A 21743-nucleotide genomic window follows, 5' to 3' on the forward strand; every position below is an offset into this window, starting at 1 on the left:
CAGGGAAATTTCTATGTGAAAAGTAACAAGGGAGGAAATGAAAAATCCACCAATAGTAACATCTGAAAACAGAGCCTTTTGCAGATTGGACTATTGATCAGTTATCTCTGTCAACTTACAGCACTTATTGAATAGCACACATTACTAGATTTTACAGTAGTTTTAGGTTTAGTTTTCAAAGAAATCACCACATCCCTCTTCAGGAAACATATTTCCAGCATCTGATTCCAATTTTTCAGTTTCCCTTCTCATCATAAGTCTTACAAGGTAATGATGTAAGACTAGACATGAAATGAAGGCTACTCAGCAGCTAATTCCGTTAAGGCAGATAAAAGTACACTTTGCCTGGTTTGGCTATTTAGGACAGTTTTGCAATCACCGATAAATCTGCTTTACTTTTGGATACTCCTTCCCAATCACAATGGGCATTGTCTTTTGTAGAAGAACTCCTGAGCAGAATAATCATTTCCCCAACAGATCACTCAGCCTTACAAGCATATGCAAAAAGTTTAACCTCCTTTGAAATTATTCAACTTCCCGTCATCTACTCAGAAGAGATGCTACTACAGAGAAATGAACAGAATCTGCAGTTCTTTTAACTGGCCTGACCACATTATTGGACCCGGGCCAATGACTTTTTACCAGGCAGAACTGAAATCATAATGTAATTCAGAGAGGCAGCCTGTATCTAGTAGAGGCCACTGGAACACAGAAAATAGGGATGCTAATTCTGTCAGAATAAGTGAAGCACACTGTATTTTTGGATGTCTCTCTGTTTCATAGAGAGTGTGGAATTTAATAGTCCTTTATTCGGATTTACTAAAGATTCTGTTTCTTGATGTTAACTTCTGTGGCTATTTTTTCCTAAAGAATTTATACAGATCCGACTTGAACTTCATGAGAGGAGTTGGCTGCATTATTCCAGGTGCCCTGGAGATTGAAGGAAGGAAGAAAGCATCTGATCTCATCAGTGAGGTAACAGAGTACTTTCATTGTGTTATTACTGTTGGGATTAACATCATTAATCACACATCAGTGTGACAGGAATATCAATAATTGTATGCATTTACTAGGAAGAAAATTTTGCCAGATGTTTCACTAATGGCGCATAGTTTCTTGTATCAGTGTTATTTAAGACAGTTTGGCAAATAGTTTTGAAACTACCAGTACATATCTATTTTTTTTTAAAAAATCAGTGCATGAAGTATTCATTTGCCTTTCCATAATTACCAGGGGTCTGTAGGATGTAGCTGATTGTGTTGATTACCAGTGGTCTAAAGAAAACTGATGCTATGGGGAGATATTGCCTGTATTTTATCACTGTATTTTCTTTCCTTTCACTGGATTTCTTTTTGGACTGCTTTAATTTATTTCTCTCCCTGATTGGCATGGCTGCTTTGAAGGCTTCAGTTCTTTAATCCTTGGGGTGAACCACTGCTTAATACATTTATAGCCCCTGGTTTCTGTGTTTTCTGCATTTTAATATTCAACTAAGTTGTAATCCATCAGTTTTGCCAGAATTGTGGAATTATAGATATTTGGCAGAAGTATTCTCAACCAAAGATGAATAGTGCCCTCTAAAAGATCTAGAAGGTACTTTACTGAAGCAAAGCAAGACTCATTTCTCAGAGGCCAAAGCATCAGAAATTTTTCTCTGCTTAAAAGTAAATTAGAAGTGCATAGGTAAACAAGAATTTTGGTTTCTGAAGAAATCACCTGTAATGTGTAGTCCTGAATGGAAATTGGTTACTTTTAGATTCTTTCACTGAAAGAAATGATCTTCCACGTAGTCAGAAAATATATTTACTTGGTATATCTGTCCTCTACATCCCCCTTCCAAAATAATAACAGGTACATTTATTTTTGGTGGGGTTCAGTGATTGACATGAAACCCACATTGACGGTTTTATTTTCCCTCTGCTCTAATCTTTTTTTTTCTTTTAATGGTATTTGTTAAGTACTTACTATGTGTCAAGCACTGGTCTAAGCACTGGGGTAGATACAAGTTAATCAGGCCAGGTACAGTTCAGGCCTGTCCCACATGGGACTCACACTCAAGTAGGAGGGAGAATAGGTATTGAATTTCCATTTTACAATTGAGGAAACTGAGGCCCAGTGAAATTAAGTGACTTGCCCAAGGTCACATGGCAGACAAATTACAGAGCTGGGATTAGAACCCAGCTCCTCTGGCTCCCAGGGCTGTGCTTTATAGTAATAATAACAATAAGATTAATAATAATGGCATTTGTTAAACACTTACTATATGCAAAGCACTGGGGTGGATACAAGGTGATCAGGCTGTCCCACATGGGGCTCACAGCCTTAATCCCCATTTTACAGATGAGGTAACTGAGGCACAGATAAGTGACTTGCCCAAAGTCACACAGCTGACAAGCGGAGGAGCCGGGATTAGAGCCCATGACCTCTGACTCCCAACTCGTGCTCTTTCCACTGAGCCATGCTGCTTCTTTATCCATTAGGCCATGCTACTTCTCACTAGGCTACGTTGCTTCACGGCAATCTGTGACATCATTAATTTCTAATACACCCTGAATGTCTAGGAAATGTTTCTGGTAAAATTCTAGGATCTATTTCCTCAGAATTAAATAAGTGAGTAGGTCATCAATCAATCAACCAATGGTATTTATTGAACACTTACTATGTGCAGAGCACTGTACTAAGTACATGGGATATTACAATACATCAGCGGTAGGATCTTGGAAGGAGTCTGTGACAGAGTCAAAGTACCACTTACTCAGTGAACAGCCATGTGCATGTGTTAAATGTCCTTTAAATAATAGCAATAATAATGACAATAGAGAAACAGCATGGCTCCGTGGAAAGAGCACGGGCTTGGGAGTCAGAGGTCACGGGTTCTAATACCAGCTCTGCCACTTGTCAGCTGTGTGACTTTGGGCAAGTCAACTTCTCTGAACCTCAGTTACCTCATCTGTAAAATGGGGATTAAGACTGTGAGCCCTATATGGGACAACCTGATCACCTTGTATCCCCCCCGCCCAGCGCTTAGAATAGTGCTTCACACATAGCAAGCACTTAATGAAAGCCATTATTATCATCATTATTATTATTATTTGCTAGGGACAGTGCAGGGTTAGATTCTGTATAACAGGTTAGACACAGTTTTTGTCCCACATGGGGCTTGCAGTTTAAAGGTGAGGGAGGGATTAAGATTGTGAACCCTACCTGAGACAACCTGATCACCTTGTAACCTCCCCAGCGGTTAGAACAGTGCTTTGCACATAGTAAGTGCTTAATAAATGCCATTATTATTATTATTTATCTGATATATTTGAGAAGAAATAGCAGGGAATTTGAGGGATTCCTAAAATTATAGGATTTGAACCATCGTAGGATGAAGCTATGTGCTTCTCTCATTACACCATTTCACCAACATGATGGCCTCTACGTTTAACTTGGTAGTAAATCTTCACTTGCATGAAGGATAGTAAAAAATATTTGGTAGAGGCAATGTAGCTTAGTGGAAAGAACATGGAACTGATTTCTAGCACCAGCTCTGCCACTGATCTACCACAAGACCTTAGGCAAATCACAACTGAATTGAACCTCAGTTTCCTCATGTGTAAAATGGGGATAAGATAGATTGTGAGCCCCATGTGGGGCAGGAACTGAATCAGATCTGATAACCTGATATCTTTTTCAATAGTTATCACATTAGTAATCAATCATTCCAATCAATTGTATTTACTGAGTGCTTACTGGGTGTAGGACACTGTACTAACACTTGGGAGAGTACAGTAAAGTTGCTAGACACGATTCCTACCCATAGGGAGTGTGTAGAGTCTAGCAGATTTTAAGTTGTTAATAAATGATGTACTTAATTATTTAAATATTATTTACTAGTGAAGAGTGAAAATAAACCTAATTTTGATGCATGGAAGTATTTGAATACATTTTACACTCCTATCATACAGTGATCAAACCTGAAACAGTCAAATTCATGAATACAAGAGAAAAACTAGTATAAAGAAAAACAAATGAATCTCTAAAACTAATACAGTTAGGAGTCAGAACAAAATAAATAGTGAACTCAAGGAACTAGAAGGAAAATCTTCTAATGACCTGATACCTCATTGATTCTTTTTTTTTTCCTTTTTTGGGGGTGAATTAAGAGTAAATATCGTCAGCAGCCTCAGTCATTCAAGTACACAACTGTGACGGATTCTCCTGGCCTGCTTCATGCAAAATTCTGCAATCAGATTACTAATGAGGTAAAATTTCTACATATCAATCAGCAAGTTGATAAATAAAACCTAAGTGCAGGGTGGAAAACAATCTCATCTAAGAAACACAACCTCCTTGTTTTACCAAAAGAAAATGGAATCACCAGTTTCCTGGATTTGTTGCTAGTGCAAACCCAAGTATTGAGCTGAAACATAAAACAGCAAGTGCATAGTTCCTTTTTATGTCCTGGGAAAATGACCCTTTTCCCAGTGGCCGTGACGACTGTGGTGACGATGACAGCAGTTCTATTCTTACCCTGCCCCTGCTACTACTGTTCTGCTTCCTGTTGATCTCCAGCAGAGGCAGGAATCAATCATTTGTTTGTTGATCAACTAGGTATACAAAGCAGTATACTAGTTGCTAGAATGAGTACAATAATAGCAAAAGACACAGTTTCTGGTCTCAGGGAGCTTTCAACCTAATGGAAGACAGGAGAACCCAAATCCTTTACAGATAATGGGAGTAGGAGAGAAAAAGCTATAATTGTAGTAGCAGGAGTATGGAAAGAAAAATAGATTAATAAATGAGTGGTGGTATCTAAGTCATAAGCAAGGAGTCCCTGATTAACACTATTAGTAGGTTCAATATGAAGTGAAAAGCACTAAAAATAACAACCAACCTGGCCCATGTGTAGCCTTCTTCATGCCTTCACTGAGTCGACCCAGGAGTTGCTGTTGTCTGTCTGCTCGGGGTCTTTGGGTATGGTGACTTGGCTCTTCCGACAGCCCAGTCCTAAATTGACAGCTTCCACCACTGTCATGGTTAAAGTCTTTATCTCCTCTGTTACTTCCTGCCAGCCCAGAAGCATTGCCATTAACTGCTCCACTGAACACATTAGGAATGGAGGCTAGAAGCATTCTAGCAAAGTGAGAAAATGTTATAAGACGTAACATTGAAAGAGTATACTTCAGGAAGAGAGAGATGGGGTAGTTTCAACCACAAGGGGAAGGGGGTAGATATGGGGATGCGGAGAACCATCAAAGCCCAATAGACTACCGCCTTGGTGGGACAGAAGCCAACACAGGGGAGCAGTCATGGGTACTTCACCAGCATTAAAATTTAAGAACATTATAGCAAAAGAGATTGCTCGAACAGGGAATTCTTATTTACACAGAACCTCTGACGGTTGCATGAAACTACGAGCTAAGGGAGGATGATGGGTTGACTCAACCTCCAAGGAGCCTAAGAAATGGAGTGGCAGCATTAGGAAGAGTAAAAATTAAAGCTCGAGCGGCTGTCTCTATCCCCACCCTGGCCACCATGACCCCTGGGATAACCGTGACTTCTCCAATAGCTGTGGTTGTCCTGGCTGCTAGGCTGACACTAGTCTCAACTACAAGCAATACCAGCTGCTCCTTGTTCTGGGCTATTGGGCTGTGATTGCTATCTGCCCTTTTCCTCCCTGGGCTTTAAACTATCCCATCTCTCTCCTCCTAAAGTATAGCAGCTGGGGTTAATAGTAATAATGGTAGTGGCAGTAGTAGTAGTATCTGTATTTATTAAGCATTTATAAGTTTCTAGGACTGTGTAGTCCAGAAACATTTGGGACCGTCAGTCATCAGTATTTATTGAACACCACTTGAAGATAGGGCAATGTACTAAGCTCTCAGCTGCATGCAATAAAAGTAGAAGGCACAGTCCCTGCCCTCACTGAACTTACCGTCTAATGGAGAAATGAGGGGCCATGTGACGTCAGCATAAACACGAGACTCTGAGTCTCTGCCAGGGCTTTCATGAGTTGGGCTGTTGCTTGCAAGTGAGTGTTGTCCGGTGGAATGGGGGCTCAGGTTGCCACTGCGATTTTCTCCATGAGAAGGGCAACTGCGGTGCCAAAGCAGGGAAGCTGGTGGAGGCATCAGACCTTCTGCAAGCACAGGGTTTGGCTTGGGCCAACCTGCCTATCTGCCCTTCGGATGACCTCAGTGTTGGAAACTAAGACTTCTTTATTTGACAGTTTGAGGTCAAGTTTATTTACCACTACATTTCCTTCCTATTGAAAGAAAAATGATCCCGTTCCTTGCCTCAAAGGCTGAAATCTTATTTTTTACTATTCCCTGGAGAAATATTAGTAATAAATTTTAACCTTTTTGAACATTGCCCCGAGTATGTGCATTCATTCTTTTAAATGTGAAATTCACAGAGTTTGCTTTCCTGATTCTCTTCCCCAGCGCCTGTATAAAGCAGCGGGGGAGGAGTCGAAGCACCAGTATACGATGCAGCTAGGTTTCCCTGAGTTTGCCAGAGCAAGAATGAATGCGGCCTATCTGAGCGATGTAAGTATTTCTCTTTGGCTGAAGTTTAACTGGGAGTCAAACATTTTAACTTCTGAGTCTTTCACACTACTGTATATTGACCTTCGGGAATATCACAGGGGCCTTTTAAATGAGGTATTTTTAGGTGCCCACATTAGACATATCTACATGAAATGTGTTGAGTATGTGTCAGGCTGAGTTTCAATAGGCACACTAATGAGATTTTCTTCACATACTGAAAAGCTTCTGGATGTCAGAAATTGATTCACTAACACTGTACTACAAATGAAGGGGGCTTCTTTGTTCATCGATTCATGTATTTAAAAGAGAAAAAGAGAAATCTACATGTGCTCCGACTTTAGGCAAAATACAAGGAGTCTTGGCATAATCTGCGTGCTCAAGGCTACAAGCTGACAATGGAAGCGATCCCTTTCCAGACTGCCAAGGCCTCCGGAGATATCTCCAGTGATGTGAGTTGAATGATATGACCTTCCATCTTACCTAATTCCTGTTCACTTCATGTAAAACAATGTCTCAGGCAGATTTTACCGAATTAAAGCAAATCCATAACCATGTGAGACAAGAGTGTCACTTGCAGAATATATTACTTATGAATGAGAGTCTTTGTATGAGGGAAAAGGCACACCACTAATCAGAAGCCAAATGTAGTCAAAGGTCTTCCGGGGGGAATGATCCTGTGATTCATATGGAATCTTGGATGCCCAGGAAATGTTCTCCATCCCTGGGGAAGCTACTTCTCTTCTAGCTCCAAACCAGAATCAGTAAGAAATATCCCAATAGAAGCAGTGATAAAAGTTTAATACATTTCTACTCCTCCTTTCTATATAGTTTTTGTGATTTGCATTTGTCACCTGTATCTCAACGCACTCGGGTTATAAATGTGGTGCTTTGGGAACCCTGTGGGTGCTTTTGAACCATATGAACCATAACCATATGATTATGAACCATAATCCCAGACAAATTATGGGAAGTGCACACTTTCAGGGAACAGCTGATCGATGTGGAAGAATGTTTAGCCAGTATGATAGGATGAAAGCACAATTTTCCCATTTGCTGCTTTGCAGACATTTGTTTTCTACCAGGAGCAGTAGGAGACAAGGAATTGAAATTGTTGTCAATAATAATAATTGTGATTCTTGTTAAGCACTTACCATGTGCCAAGCTCTGTTCTAAGCACTGGGGTAGATACAAAATAATCAGGTTGGGCACTGTCCCTGTCCCACATGGGGCTCACACTCTTAATCCCCATTTTGCAGATGAGGTAACCGAAGCCCAGAGAAGTTAAGTGACTTGCCCAAGCTCATGCAGCAGACATGTGGCAGAGCCGGGATTGGAACCTAGGTCCATCTGACTCCCAGGCCCGTGCTCTATCCACTAAGCCACGTTGCTTCATGTTGTCAGACTCAAGGAAACAAAGTGTCTTAACCATCCAACTTGCTTTGTTTTTTTTTTTAATTTGCCAGTAGCCATTCCCTCTTCAAAAAAGAACATGGTTTTGTAAGATAATGACCAATCTAGGAAAGTGAATGCCAGTAGGCAACTGAAATGCTTCCCTGTCTTATGTATTTAAAGTACCAATACAGGCATGATTTCGTGAAGGAGAGAGGCAAGCTTATTGGCCCCGGAAGCCTCATAGGTGACTGCAGGATGAGACACTGTCTGCTCGTGGGCCAACTGCAGAGCCAGCAGCGCTACGCGGAGCAGTCACAGAGAGGCCGAGCTCAGTTCCACCTCCCCTTGGATATGGTGACCCTGGTCCAGGCCAGGAAGGCCCAGGGTTTAGCGAGTGAGCGGGACTACAGGACAAGGTGCCATGAATTCACAGTGCTGCCAGAGGACTTGAAGATGCACTGGGCCAAGAAAGCGCACGCCCTGCAGAGCGAGGTGAATTTTCTTTTTTGGAAAAAGGGGAAAAAAACTATAAAATCTTTTGAGGAGAGAGAGAGGGAGAGAGAGAGAGAGAGAGAGAGAGAGAGAGAGAGAGAGAGAGAAAGGGAGAGAGCATGCTGCCTAATTTAGATTACAGGGATCGTTGTTTCCGGTTTGATGTGCAGCGCTTAGCACAGCCATCCTTCATTGCCAATAGGCTTGGCACAATGGAAAACTTGCAAATGAATGTGCAGTGGATTAAAATTCAGGTCCAGTTTATCAATTTCCAATAGAGACAGCCCACTGCCCTTCTGTGTGTACAGAGATCTCCACTTTACACTCCCTAAAGCCTAAGGGTAGCAAGTTGCATCTTGACCCACTAGATTATGTGCATAATGTAAGGATATGGGAGTGAGTATTCCAGTGGTGATATTTTGAGGCCCATTCTAATGAATAATAAATCTGGTTCTCAGGGTTAAGGTGATGGAAGGACACGGCTCTTTATTGTTTCTTTAAGGAGGCACAACCGAGGGGTGTCTCCTTTCCAATTCTGCCTATGAATCAGCTTGTGTTTAATTCCTCTGAGCCATACTGCTCTTCCAAGCAGCAGGGCCTCTTTTAGCCAGGTGAAGCCTACAAGAGTCTAAGCTTCTCTAAATCTTATCAACTCCAGCTGCACACTTCAGAGGGGCAGCAGCTCTGGGGCTCCATGAGCCTAAACTTGTGACTGAGTGCAGGTTTACTAATTCAGTAGAATTTTTCTCCCATTCCCTCTGCCCCTAAGAATTCTCCCCTACCCCGCTACCTCACCCACTAAAGGGGCAGTAGGAACATTGCACACATCCCTGTTGATGTCAAGAGAAGGGGAATGGAAATCATTCTCTCCCAGCAGGACTGGTCCTGCCTATCTAGTGGTAGGTCACTTGGTGTGGGGCCTGCCTCCAGGCTTAGATCTGAGGGGAAGTGAAGAAGGGATTTTGAAGAGGAACTGAGTCCTCCTTAAACAGACTACTTTGGGGCCTATTGACCAATCGTGTGAGACACTGGAACTGGGGGTCTCTCAACTAAGTGGTGTGTGCAGCAAAGGGTAGACCATCCTTAAAAGTGGGGGTCTTAGAGGACTCCTGCCATCACTTACCATTATAAGTGTGAATGCTTTTGGGTCACCATCCCAGAAGAATAGGGCTCATTTACCTTAGGAAAAATGCTGTAGAGTTCTCATGGGTGGCTTTCAGATGCACTGCAAAGCTGATTTTAGCCAAAAAGCAGGAAAGTGGCTTCCGTTCCTGGAATAGAACATCAGGACCATATTTAGGAAGTTAATTCTTTATACGTCCTCTCCCCCTTCCAGTTTTTATTGTGAAGTCTGAAGCCAGTATGTTGTGGTTAGGTTCTGACTGAATAGTGGAAGCTGGTCAGGGAGATGAAATATCAATAGACAATTCATTTTTGAGAGGGTCTGAGCCACAATCAAAGCATTAGGGAGCACGCATCTTGCTTTCTTACTTACCTGAATTCGTACTGTTCAGAGCAACAAAAGACAAGTTAAAAGAGCTCTCTCCACACTTCATCTCTTTTATGAAAGGAGCAAGGCCTGACTGTGAAGAATCCCTGTTGGATTATTCTCTCTAACTTAGAAATTTATCCAATTTTCTCTGTTCTTTATCAGAGTGGAAGGCGAAAGCAATGCTAGTGTAGACCGAAAGATCCCAATATAAAAAGCAAGCTACTAGCATGGGGCTTGGAAACACGCTTGCGAACCTGAGTTAAGGGAGACCTTAGATGTCTCTTTAACCAGTTTAATAGCAAAGCAGAATTTGCGCAGAGACATTAGCCACTAGACAGTAGATCAGAAAAAAAGCCCTCTTTATGGCTAACTGTGAACAATGCTGTGAACCCTGAAATGAAAGAAAACTAGAAATACAGCGAGGCAGATTTCAGGAGTGACATTTGTGTTACAGCAGCACTTATATCTAAATTAAAGAGATGCCATCAATTTTGTTTAGATCCAATATTGTGATTGCCTTAAAGCGTCCTTTTTTTTAACACAAAACTCTAATTTCCATAAGGAGAAAAGAATCATTTGGTATGACTACATACATTGTAAGTCATCCTGGGAAGATCAAGGTCATCTTGACCGCATTGCTCAGAAAGTATTTGGCAGGAATAATAATACTTTGCATTTTAATAGCATTTTCACCAGAACGGCCGAATACGTATTCAAAACACACAAGGGCAAATTAAAACACAGCATTTCTGAAGTGACCATTTCAAAGCTTAAGGAAAAGCATCTTGTCCTTGTCGGGCAGTTATCCATCTTCAACAGAAGGATTAACCGAGTTTCCGAAGAATGAAATGAGCAGCCTAAAATAAATCATAAAATAGATGTTGATTTATGTACAAAGCAAAAGGTAGTCTTAAGCACTAGCTTTTTCAAAACAGTGGCATTATATTTAGATATAAGGCCTTTTTTCTTTCCTTCACAGCTGTTGACAGTGTTTTTGTGAATAGGACTCCATCTCGGTTAGGTAGATGTGTGGACAGAGGGTGAAAACTGTATCAGGGAAAAGTTAAGCAACTGTAAGTTGGACTCATAGTTTTCAGTCTAGAGTCTAAAACTAGGTTATCAATTCTCTAGAGTGCAGAAATGTTGAATGTGAAAGACAGGCTCTCGAACTTGAACAAAATGATTTGCACTGAAATATTGGTCTGAGCACATCTCAGCTATGTTTTCTTAAGGGATGATTCACTGTGCATACAAACAGGTTATTACCTTCTGCTTTGAATCATGCTAATTCACTGGTGGGCTTCTTGTCGTATCTTGTGCATGATACATTATTTAATTCCTGATGGAACAACAAACACAAATAGTTTAACTTGACAATATGATATATGCAAGGAGAATAAAACTGTTGAAATGTTAATACAAATCAAGGAGTCTTTTTTAAAAGCTTGCGTAGTTAGAGATGTAAAATGGATAAAAGTGAACAATTTTCATTTTACAGTTACGCTACAAATCAGATCTGAACTTCATGAAGGGGTTGGGTTGGCTGGCGCTGAGATCCCCGCAGATAGAAAATGTAAAGAAGGCTGGAGAACTCATCAGCGAGGTACTGATAAATCTTTCATGGCCTGGCACATCTGTAGGAATTGTTTGCCATCAAGATGCCTCGTTATATGACACTGACGAAAGCAACTTAGCATTTCTTTTTGATGCGGGAGACTGTTTATACAGGTTGGAACTGAAGAACGGTTCAGTAGTTGCAAATCCACTTGTTTCCAGCATATTTCTTCATCTAAATAAAACAAACACCCCTGCCACAGTAAGGCTCCTACAATAAAGGTCTCCCATATTGGAATATCACACAATCATTCATCTCTTCATTTTTAAAACTGGGTTCAAAATTAGGTCTAAAGCTACTGAGAGTCAGTGGGATGAATCAATAATGGACCCCTATTTTGCCATCTGAGATAAAGTGTCCTAGGGTTAGAATAATGATATATAATATGTAATACTACTATTACAATTGTAATATTAATCCAATGCTTAGTCTGTGCCAAACATTGTACTAAGTTCTGGAGTAGATGCATGCTAGTTAAGACACATCCCTGCCTTTGTGAGGCTCACAGTCTTAGGACTTGCACATTTTAGAGTACTAAATCGCTCTGCTCTAGCTTCAGCAAAAAACCTCCTCGGAAAAGCCACTATTAATGGTGACTCAACCTGAGTATTTTGGAGAGGGGGCAATGGGAAAGAGGCTAAGAGATTAAGATGTTGGGTATTGTTAACTCCACTTCTCTTTGTCAGTTGGGTATGATTCAGGAAAACCTGGGCTTGCTATGTATATTGCTAACATATTTTTCTCATTTTTTCACTTCTATAGTACCACATTTAGGTAAATGATCGACATTTGCTGTCACCTATTTAATATCAATTTTTTTTTAATTTACAGACAAAATATCGCCAAAAGCCGGACAGTATCAAGTTCACCACAGTGGTTGATTCACCTGATATGGTCCATGCCAAAAATAGCTACATCCAGTGCAATGATGTAGGTTTTATGTTATAAATGACCTTCACTGTTCACTAGGCAGTTCTAGCTAGCAGTAACATGGTAGAATCAGTTCGTTTATTAATGACTTAGTTTTCAAAAGATAGCAGTGGAGTTAGACACCTAACAACTCAATTGGAAACATAATGAAAAAAGCTTACATTCCTTTTGCTATCATCATCTTCTTTTCTTTTGTTTGACCTGAGTAGAAAGAGATAATGAGAAAATTATTCCTGAAATTAAGAGATTTTAAATATGTGTGCAAAGAATAGATGTAATCAATCTTTCCACCTACATACAGGTCTTGCTAAGCATAACTACTACAACAAAATTTGAAACGTTGAGCCCACAAAAGGAAAAGAATAGGAATTTGAGGCTTCAAGTATTTTCCTTAATAATGATGGTACTTGTTAAGCGCTTAGTACTTGGCAGGCACTGTATTAAGTGCTGGGATAGATACAAGATAATCAGATGGACACAGTCCCTATCCCACATGGGCTTTCCATCTAAGTAGGACGGAATAGGATTTAATTCCCATTTTATAAATGAGGAAATGGAGGCATAGAAAAAGTAAGTGACTTGCCCAAGATCACACAGCAGACAAGCAGCAGAGCTGGAATTAAAACACTGTTCCTCTGACCCCCAAACCCATGCTCTTTCCTCTAGGCCATGCTTATGAAACAATTCAAATTAGTAAATCATATCTATTTCATAAAGTAGATTAAAATTTTAGCACACATCTGTGTTTTTATTTATGTACCTTACTTGTACCATCTACATCTAGAATCTTCATTTTTCACAGCTTTCATGAAGTATCTACAGGGGGTCAAGCACTATGCTAAAAACTTGGAGAACCAACAAGAAAAGTAAAAGATGTAATCAATGCCTTTGAGAAACTTATTGTCTTAATGAAATGTACAACCAATTCCATTTAATGGGATTCTTTTTCAATTAGCTCCATCTATATATGCCTCTATGCTCAATGTGACTTCTTGTATCTGTGTAGCCATTTTAGCACTATGACAATTGGCCACTTGGCAATTAATTTATTGCATGCATATTTGTGACTTTATAGCGTTTATACAGATCCGGGGATGCAGAATCGAGGCACAGGTACACTTTACTGCCTGACCACCCTGATTTCCTTCGAGCTCGACTGAATGCTCTTCATCTCAGTGATGTAAGTGGAAGCTACTTTATGTTGTGTGGTGTGCATTTTTTTTTCCATTGGGGAAAAGTTGGGGTTTGCTTGTTAAAAGGAAAATGATGGCTGAGACAGAGCCAAAGAAAATCAGGACCCAAGATCATTTCTGAATTGAAACAGAAAACCACAGAATTACTGATTTTATTTATTCTCCATCTGGAGAGGATGACCTCTCCAGATATTTTAAGAGCTAACTTTGAATCACGGTGTTTAAAAGCTACAGGCAGATAATAGTCATTGAAAATTGGGAGAGCAGACAAGTTTAAAGGCAGCCATTTACGTTTGGAAAGAATGTTGCCACTAAGTCTGGTTGCTGTAATTCCTCTCCTTGTGGGAGCAACTCCTTTTGTTTTCCCTAAGAGTCCATCAAAGAGGACTGACATTTTTAGTGTCCGTCAAAAGGTTATCTTGTTATTAGTAGGTGGGATTTGAAGCTACTGACTCCAAGAAAATAGGTGTGAGTTTGGCCTGAGAGGCTGTGATGGTATGGAAAAAGGAAAACTGGGTGAGCAGAATAACAGTGCCCAAATGTGAGCAAATTTGGCTGCAGTGGGCCACCCAGGGTTCAGCTATTGTTCTGTCCCTGTCCTGCCCACTGTCATCCTGCAGCTACACGTGGTGGAACAGATGCCACTTTTTGCCTCCGAGGTGGTCGTCTTTCAGAGGCTGGTGAAACGTTTAGCTTGTGTATCAGTTTGTACCATTTGTAAGGCACTGTGGGATCCTTGGTGGTGAATTGTGCTTTATAAATATGAGTTATTATTACCACTTGAAGCTTTGATGGAAGCCAAAGGGATAATTTTAGAAAAGCGCCTGGGGAGGCCAGGTGATCTCTTTGGGTAGAAGAATCACCTGAAATGTCTAGAGAAAGTATGTGCCTCATTAGTCACCCCAAGATGAGGAGAGAAGTCTCAGCTACTTAAATACTCACTTTCCATGAAAGGTTTGAAAAACAAAGTAAAATAGCCAGTCCTTTGTGGGAGAAACTTAAGCAATTTCAGCCTGCCGGGATCATAAAAGTAACATTTCTTCCCAAGAGACCGGTAGCAATCAGCAGAGTCACTGAACTGAAATTACTCACCTCAGTATGCGGATATGGAGAACTCGGGAACCTCTTATGAAAGAGTGGGTTTTTTTGGGGGCGTGTGGAATCTATACAATTGGATCAAGTGCGGAACATGGCAGACTGTTGAAGGAGGGTGACCTTGCTGGGCAAAGAAAGCCATTGATATTTGTAAGGCAGCAGAAATAACTAAAAATCAAATGACTCTAATGTGTGAGGATGAGGACAAAACTGTGCACACTGTGATAAAGAAGAAGGTCGCCCAGGGTTCCGAATCAAAGGACCTATGAAATATAAAGACTCCCAGTGGCAAAGCATAAGCCTCAACAGATTAAAAAAAAAACAGGCAGGAAATGATGAGGATTTAGCAAATAGCATACACAGAAAGTTATCTGGTGAGTGATAGGACCCTGAGCTTGCCCATTCAGATTTGGGACCAGCCGTTATCACCTCATCAGCATCATCACCTTGTCATCAGCATCATCATTATCAGTGCTCAGTAAATTTCATCGGTCGATCAACCGATCATTATCAGCAGCAGTATTAACGGAGCGCCTAATGGTGTGGATACCTGTACTGAGTTCTCGGGAGCTTGGACCAACAATGCCCCAGATTTTCTGAGTTTCATCATACTGCTTACATCGTTTAGTGAGCCAGAGGCTAGGTTGGATCAGAGATTGAGAGGTAAAACTAGAGCTCTGGCCTTTTGGGATGACCCCAACCCCTTTACCTGGTGTGGGTTAGAACCACTAGTGAGACCTAGTCAGTCCACTTTTACCAACAGACAATGATTTGCTCAAATGAATATAATAATAATAATAATGAATATGGTATTTGTTAAGTGCTTACTATGTGCAAAGCACTGTTCTAAGCACTGGGGCAATACAAGGTGATCAGGTTGTCCCACATGGGGTTCGTAGTCTTAATCCCCATTTTACAGATGAGGTAACTGAGGCCCAGAGAAGTTAAGTGGCTTACCCAAGGTCACACAGCTGACAAGTGGAGGAGCTGGGATTCGAATGCATGACCTCTGACTCCCAATTCCGCGCTCTTTTCACTGAGCCATGCTGCTTCTCTACATCACTTTACATAGGTTCTCTTTTAGTGATAAAGTGGACTACAGTTTCCTGTGTGTTACCTCACTCTCTCTCCCAAGCCCCCACCACTTATAGGTTTAGTGTGCTTGCTTGAATGGTGTAATTGTAGCAAAATACACTCCCTGTTGCAGTACGACTCGGGGGAGCCAGGATAGGAGAGTGAATGACTTGAGTTCTTTTGTACACAGTGCTCTGCACATAAGTGTTCAGTAAATACCATTGCTTGAACTGTTGGGACACACTTAGCTTCAGAATGTGGCATTCCCTTTCATGCATTCACCTTACTGGGCAGCTGGCTGGGCTCCTGTACAAATCTGTTCAGGAAAGCCCGGGGCAGAAGTATGTAGGAAATCTCAGACCTGATTCCAAGGGTGGGGTGTTCCCATTACAGAGAACCTCATCTCAATCAGCAGCCATCAACAGCCCTGGACCAAGTGAGCCCTCTTGCCCTTTTGATTCGGAGTAACTAAACAATATTTAGGGATAAGAATGCTTTATATCTTCTGCAATGCACCGTGACTCATTAATTCTCATGGCTCCTCTATAAGAAACAACATTCAACACAAAAGACAGATGGCAAAATTGACATCATTATTATTATTATCTAAGGAGAGGATAAGTGATCTGTTCCAGTTCACAGCATAACTGAGCAACAGGCTAGGCTCCAATTTTTTTCATGGTATTTGTGCAGCACTTACTTATGTGTCAGGCACTATCCTAAGAGCTGGGGTAGATACAAGCTAATCAGGTTGGTCACAGCCTTAAATCTCCATTTTACAGATGGGGAAGTAACAGAAGCACAGAGAGGTTAGGTGATTTGCCCAAGGTCACACAACAGACAAGTGGTGAAGCTGGGATTAGAACCCAGGTCCCTCTGACTCCCAGGGCTGCACTCAATCCACTAAACCACGGTGCTTCTCTAGATCAATCAATCAATCAATCATATTTATTGAGCACTTACTGTGTGCAGAGCACTGTACTAAGCGCTTGGGAAGTACAAGTTGGCAACATATAGTGACGGTCCCTACCCAACAGTGGTCTCACAGTCTAGAAGGGGGAGATAGAGAACAAAGCCAAACATATTAACAAAATAAAATAGAATAGATATGTACAAGATAAATAAATAGAGTAATAAATATGTACGAACATATATACATATAGACAGGTAGATGCTGATGTATCTCAACCCATTCTCCTTTGTTCTTGCTATCAATAGAAGCAGCATGGCTCAGTGGAAAGAGCACAGGCTTTGGAGTCAGAGGTCATGGGTTCAAATCCCTGCACCACCAATTGTCAGCTGTGTGACTTTGGACAAGCCACTTCTATTCTCTGTGCCTCAGTTACCTCATCTGTAAAATGGGGATGAAGACTGTGAGCCCCCCGTGGGACAACCTGATAACCTTGTAACCTCCCCAGCGCTTAGAACAGTGCTTTGCACATAATAAGCACTTATTAAATGCCATAAAAAACCCTACAGAGCTTTATATTCCAGAATCTTAATTGACACCTTTCAATTCCCCTATTTTGAAAAAGAAGCAATTAGATAAGTGAACTTTAAGTTTTTTATACTGGTATTGGTTGTGTGGTGGTCCACCTGCATAGAACACACTGGGTGATTTTACTATTTTTAATGGGAGTAATTGAAGGGGAACCTGTTTCAGGAAGTTATTTTATACAAGGGACCTATTTTCATCCCTTGTATAAAAGGGATTTGATATTGACAGTAAATTCATATTTGACAGTAAATGAAATTCAAATGAAGCTCATAATCAGATATCTGCACTTGCCCCAGTTTTAGGGCACCTCAGAATGATGATACTCTCTGTATGCCATCAAAGCTGGGCTGAATATATTAAAGGAAGCCAGATAAGTTAATGAAAACACACATTAAGACAAAAATCTTTGAAATGCTTGAAGAAACAGGCCTTGAAACTCCTGGTTCTGAAATTCTGATGCCACAAAACCCTAGGCACTGCAAGTGGATGCATCAAAAGGCAGAAGGGGGCTATTATTGATGCAATATTGATGTTGCTTGCTCAACTACTTTAACATAAACCCAAAGCATCCCGGGCAAATATTAAAGAACTACTGTTCTTAATGCTGCTTGTAGATGTGAGAAATTTTCATTGTTTTGTTTCAAGGAAAGCTTGTTGAACCCCGAAACTGACTGTAAAGCTTTGGAAAAAAGCAATTATAAATGATTTTCTCAGAGTGAAATACTGATTGCAAAAGGGCTACCTCTAATATATATATATTAGACTAATATATATATATGACTTATTTATATCTACATGCATGCATAGGTCTACCCACACAGAGTTGCCATCTGGATTATAACCTCTAAGCTTTCTGATTGGCTCAGACTTAGCCCCAGATGACTATTGGTTGAGAGGATGGGAGCCTCGTTGCTGCCGTTGCTGTGATAGTGGGACTGTAGCCAAAATGACCCTGAAGGACCCTCATTATTTTTCTCCTCCTTTCCTCTTGGTATCCCTGAGACTGAAGCCCAAATTCTTTCTGGAGCTGGATGGACTATGTTGTGGGGGAAAGTGGAGGCGGGTTAATGATTTTCTCCTGCCTAGCTAGAATGGAGCATCATAGCCGCACACAAACACACACACTCATAGAGGCTGATATACTTTCCTACAAAGACCTCCTCAGCCTGGAAGAAACTGAGGTAACAACTGCAAAACATAAACCAGCTAGGGTGTTGCTGCCATTATCAAGAGAGATTTTCCACTCAGTCACTAGGCAATCTGAAGTGAGAGGGAACCCACTGTGGGTTGGAATAGAAAGAGCAAAGGAAGGAAATAGATGAAACCCCATGTCACTGCTCTGGTGTCTGCTCCTCTGAGATCTAGGCTGGGATTTCAGGTCACCAGAGCAACGGAAGTGACAGCAGTGACTGCAGCTTCTGTTTCATTTCTCCTCTCCTGTCACTGCTGCTGTTCAGGTCCACCTGAACAGAGAACATCTTTTTCAGTAAGGTGTGCAAGCACCCTTGATTTCAAGCAGGGCTCTGGGAATCTGGAAACCTGAATTCAAGACCAGTTCTACAAGTAGGGGCATACCCTTTTGGGGTCTTGCCATCAATGAGAAGCAGTGTGACTAAGCAGATAGAGCATGGGCCTGGGAGTCAGAAGGACTTAGGGTCTAATCCCTGCTCTGCCACTTGTCTGCTGGGTGACCTTGGGCAAGTGGTTTACCGTCTCTGGGCCTCAGTCACCTCATCTGTAAAATGGGGATTATGACTATGAACCCTATATGGGACAGGGACTGTGCCCAACCTAATTAGCTTGTATCTACTGATTAGTAGTGTTTAGTACAATGCTGGGCCCGTAGTAAGTGCTTAACAAACACCATAAAAAATAAAATGGTGAAAGTTCTGACTGACAGTTCAGTTAGGATATTACATGAGTTGAACAGGCCTATTGGAATCCTACAAAATAGCTGGCTAATGGGGCCAAAGAAGGCTTCAGTAACTTCCATTGGCTCTATGGTGAGGTCACTTCAGCTATAAATGGGTCCTATGTAAAAAAAAAAAAACCTAAAACCTCCATGTGTATCTCACATTATGCTCTAACCCCGCCTATATTTGATAATAGTGCACCTAAAAGTGTACAGTTTATGGATAGGATCTGCCATTCCTAATGGGAGTGTCCATTAACAACATCATCATAACTATCATGATGTGCCTCTGAATGAGATTGTGGCTGGTTCAAGTATTCCTGGATGTCACTCTGTCTTCCTCTGTCTCCTTGCCTCTCCTGTGTCTCTGTCTTCTCCTGTCCTTCCTCTAACCTACCTTGATTTTTTTGTCTTTTAATCTAGAAAATGTATAAAACCTCCTGGGAACAGATGAGAGCAGCTGGCTATGATTTTAGATTGGATGCCATCCCTTTCCAGACTGCCAAGGCCTCCAGAGAGATTGCCAGTGATGTAAGAAATGTTCCTTATTACTCTATTTATTTATTTATTTATTTTACTTGTACATATTCTATTTATTTTATTTTGTTAATATGTTTTGTTTTGTTCTCTGTCTCCCCCTTCTAGACTGTGAGCCCACTGTTGGGTAGGGACCATCTCTATATGTTGCCAACTTGTACTTCCCAAGTGCTTAGTACAGTGCTCTGCCCACAGTAAGCGCTCAATAAATACGATTAAGTGAATGAATGAATGAATGCCAATAAACTAGAAGCCTTCAGTTCCATTAGAGACTGTCATTAGATTGTAAGCTCCTTGAGGGTAGGGACTGAGTTTTAGTACAATGCTCTACGTTCCGTAGGTACTCAATAAATGCCACTGATTGATCTGTATCCAAGTTGCAGATTTAAACTGAAATATAAGTGTGTTTTTGAGGTCTGGGCTGGGGAAAGTTTGAGGAAGATCTGTTTGAAAAATCACACTCTCAAGAATTGATCTATATAGATCTCAAAGCCATTTAAGTACTTACCAGATTTACATTTGTCAAAGTAGCTGGCCAGTTCATCTGTTACAAAAGGACACCTTTTCGGTCTGTGGGTTTAGTTGTCCAAACCCTGATGGGAAAATCGCTAGATGATGTATTACTGCGAGCAGGTCTGAAACCACATAGGAAGGGTAGCTATTGTGCCAGATGGAAGTTTCTCTTACAATTTGAAGTTAAAAAGAAATTAATACTCGTATTTTTGTTTATGAGGGTGTTCTCAGAGAAGGAGTAAGCCTACTTAAAGTGAATTCTTTCTGTAAACTGTAGTTCAGGTACAAAGAGGCCTTCCTAAGGGCCCGCGGACTGCAGAGCAGATTCCTCAATGTAAACGAAGATCCCAAGATGAGACACTTTATCAACGTGGGGAAACTCCAGAGTGACAATGTGTATAAGAGGGAATTGGCCAAGAACAATTCACAGTTCAAGAGTCGGGCCGACCAGCCTGGGTTTGTCCAAGCAAAGAAGAGTCAGCAACTGATCAGTGATGTTAATTACAGGCAGCACCTACATCACTACACCTGTGATCCTGAGCATCTTAACATGAGGCATGCAAGAAAGGCCCACAATCTGCAGAGTGATGTAAGTTCATGGTAACCATTTGGACCTTGTCATGGGCATCTGTACGACAGGCACCATGGCCTCCTCATCCCTCTCAGGCTAATTCCTTTATTTTTATAAAGAATTACCAGAGGTGCCATCTTAGAAACTGAGGGTTGGCCAAAATTGGGTGCCTGAGCTAATATGGAAAACGGGGATACTTTTGACCAGACAAGCTTCTGCTAGCAGTCCAGTAGGAAACAGAATATTCCTTTACTGATAAAAGTTTTTCCTAGACCTTCCAGCAGCCTGTTTGGAGACTGTCTGTCAGAATATGCCCAAGCAAAAAGAAGAGAGCCTGCCAGGATCCCTTCTCCTAAGTTTAAAAGGTTCCTCTACAGATTTCAGATTGGCCCTCATTCTCAGAGGATTCTGGGAAATATAGGCCTCTGGCTTCTGGAAAATTTAGTTCCCAAGCAACAGGCGCAACAAAACTAAATTTACTACTTTTCCTTCAACTTTTTGACCTCAGTTCCATCTCCAACAGGAGCCAAAAGATTTTTACACACTCACAGAGACCAAGACCAGTCCCCAAAAATTTACACCACCCCTCTCTTGATATGTCTCCATTTTCCAGGTTAAGTACAAATCTGACTTGAACTTGATTAGAGGCACTGGCTGGACACCACCAGGTTCTTACAAAGTGGAAATGGCTCGAAGGGCTGCTGAACTAGCCAACACACAGGGACTGAGGCTTCACAGACCTTCTGTAAGTAGAAAAAAAAGAGTTTTTTAAGGTTTATCTTTACATTTTTTCTATCTGGGAACCCTAAAGTAACTTTCTTTTTAATGAAGTTTCTTTCACAGCTGTTTCTGTTTTAGGAGAGGTGATGATTGGCAGCTATGGAAGGTGTTAT

At 41.1% G+C, this 21743-nt stretch overlaps 2 protein-coding genes across 4 annotated transcripts in view; one reads left to right on the forward strand and one right to left on the reverse strand.

Moving 5' to 3' along the window:
- CASP7 (caspase 7) overlaps positions 1 to 20294 on the reverse strand; it is a 101221-nt gene extending 80927 nt beyond the window's left edge. Inside the window, exons 1-5 of one of the 2 annotated variants that reach the window (XM_038758143.1) lie at positions 20275 to 20294; positions 12619 to 12658; positions 11179 to 11251; positions 9600 to 9691; positions 4883 to 5121 (exon numbers count right to left, since the gene is read on the reverse strand). In XM_038758143.1, coding sequence (XP_038614071.1) covers positions 4883 to 4891 — 9 coding nt within the window. In that variant the 5' untranslated portion in view covers positions 4892 to 5121; positions 9600 to 9691; positions 11179 to 11251; positions 12619 to 12658; positions 20275 to 20294. The remainder of the gene's footprint in view (positions 1 to 4882; positions 5122 to 9599; positions 9692 to 11178; positions 11252 to 12618; positions 12659 to 20274) is intronic. The other variant, XM_038758145.1, reaches the window with a different exon arrangement.
- Positions 1 to 21743, forward strand: part of LOC119938341 (nebulin related anchoring protein) — a 66333-nt gene that overhangs the window by 42662 nt on the left and 1928 nt on the right. For both annotated transcript variants that reach the window (XM_038758136.1, XM_038758137.1), the window contains 11 exons: positions 871 to 975; positions 4152 to 4250; positions 6432 to 6536; positions 6878 to 6985; positions 8109 to 8420; positions 11411 to 11515; positions 12359 to 12457; positions 13533 to 13637; positions 19653 to 19760; positions 20557 to 20868; positions 21464 to 21595. In XM_038758136.1, the coding sequence (XP_038614064.1) occupies positions 871 to 975; positions 4152 to 4250; positions 6432 to 6536; positions 6878 to 6985; positions 8109 to 8420; positions 11411 to 11515; positions 12359 to 12457; positions 13533 to 13637; positions 19653 to 19760; positions 20557 to 20868; positions 21464 to 21595 (1590 nt within the window). The remainder of the gene's footprint in view (positions 1 to 870; positions 976 to 4151; positions 4251 to 6431; positions 6537 to 6877; positions 6986 to 8108; positions 8421 to 11410; positions 11516 to 12358; positions 12458 to 13532; positions 13638 to 19652; positions 19761 to 20556; positions 20869 to 21463; positions 21596 to 21743) is intronic.

This window comes from Tachyglossus aculeatus, chromosome 16 (genome assembly GCF_015852505.1).
Source record: "Tachyglossus aculeatus isolate mTacAcu1 chromosome 16, mTacAcu1.pri, whole genome shotgun sequence".
NCBI classification, from domain to species: Eukaryota; Metazoa; Chordata; class Mammalia; order Monotremata; family Tachyglossidae; genus Tachyglossus; species Tachyglossus aculeatus.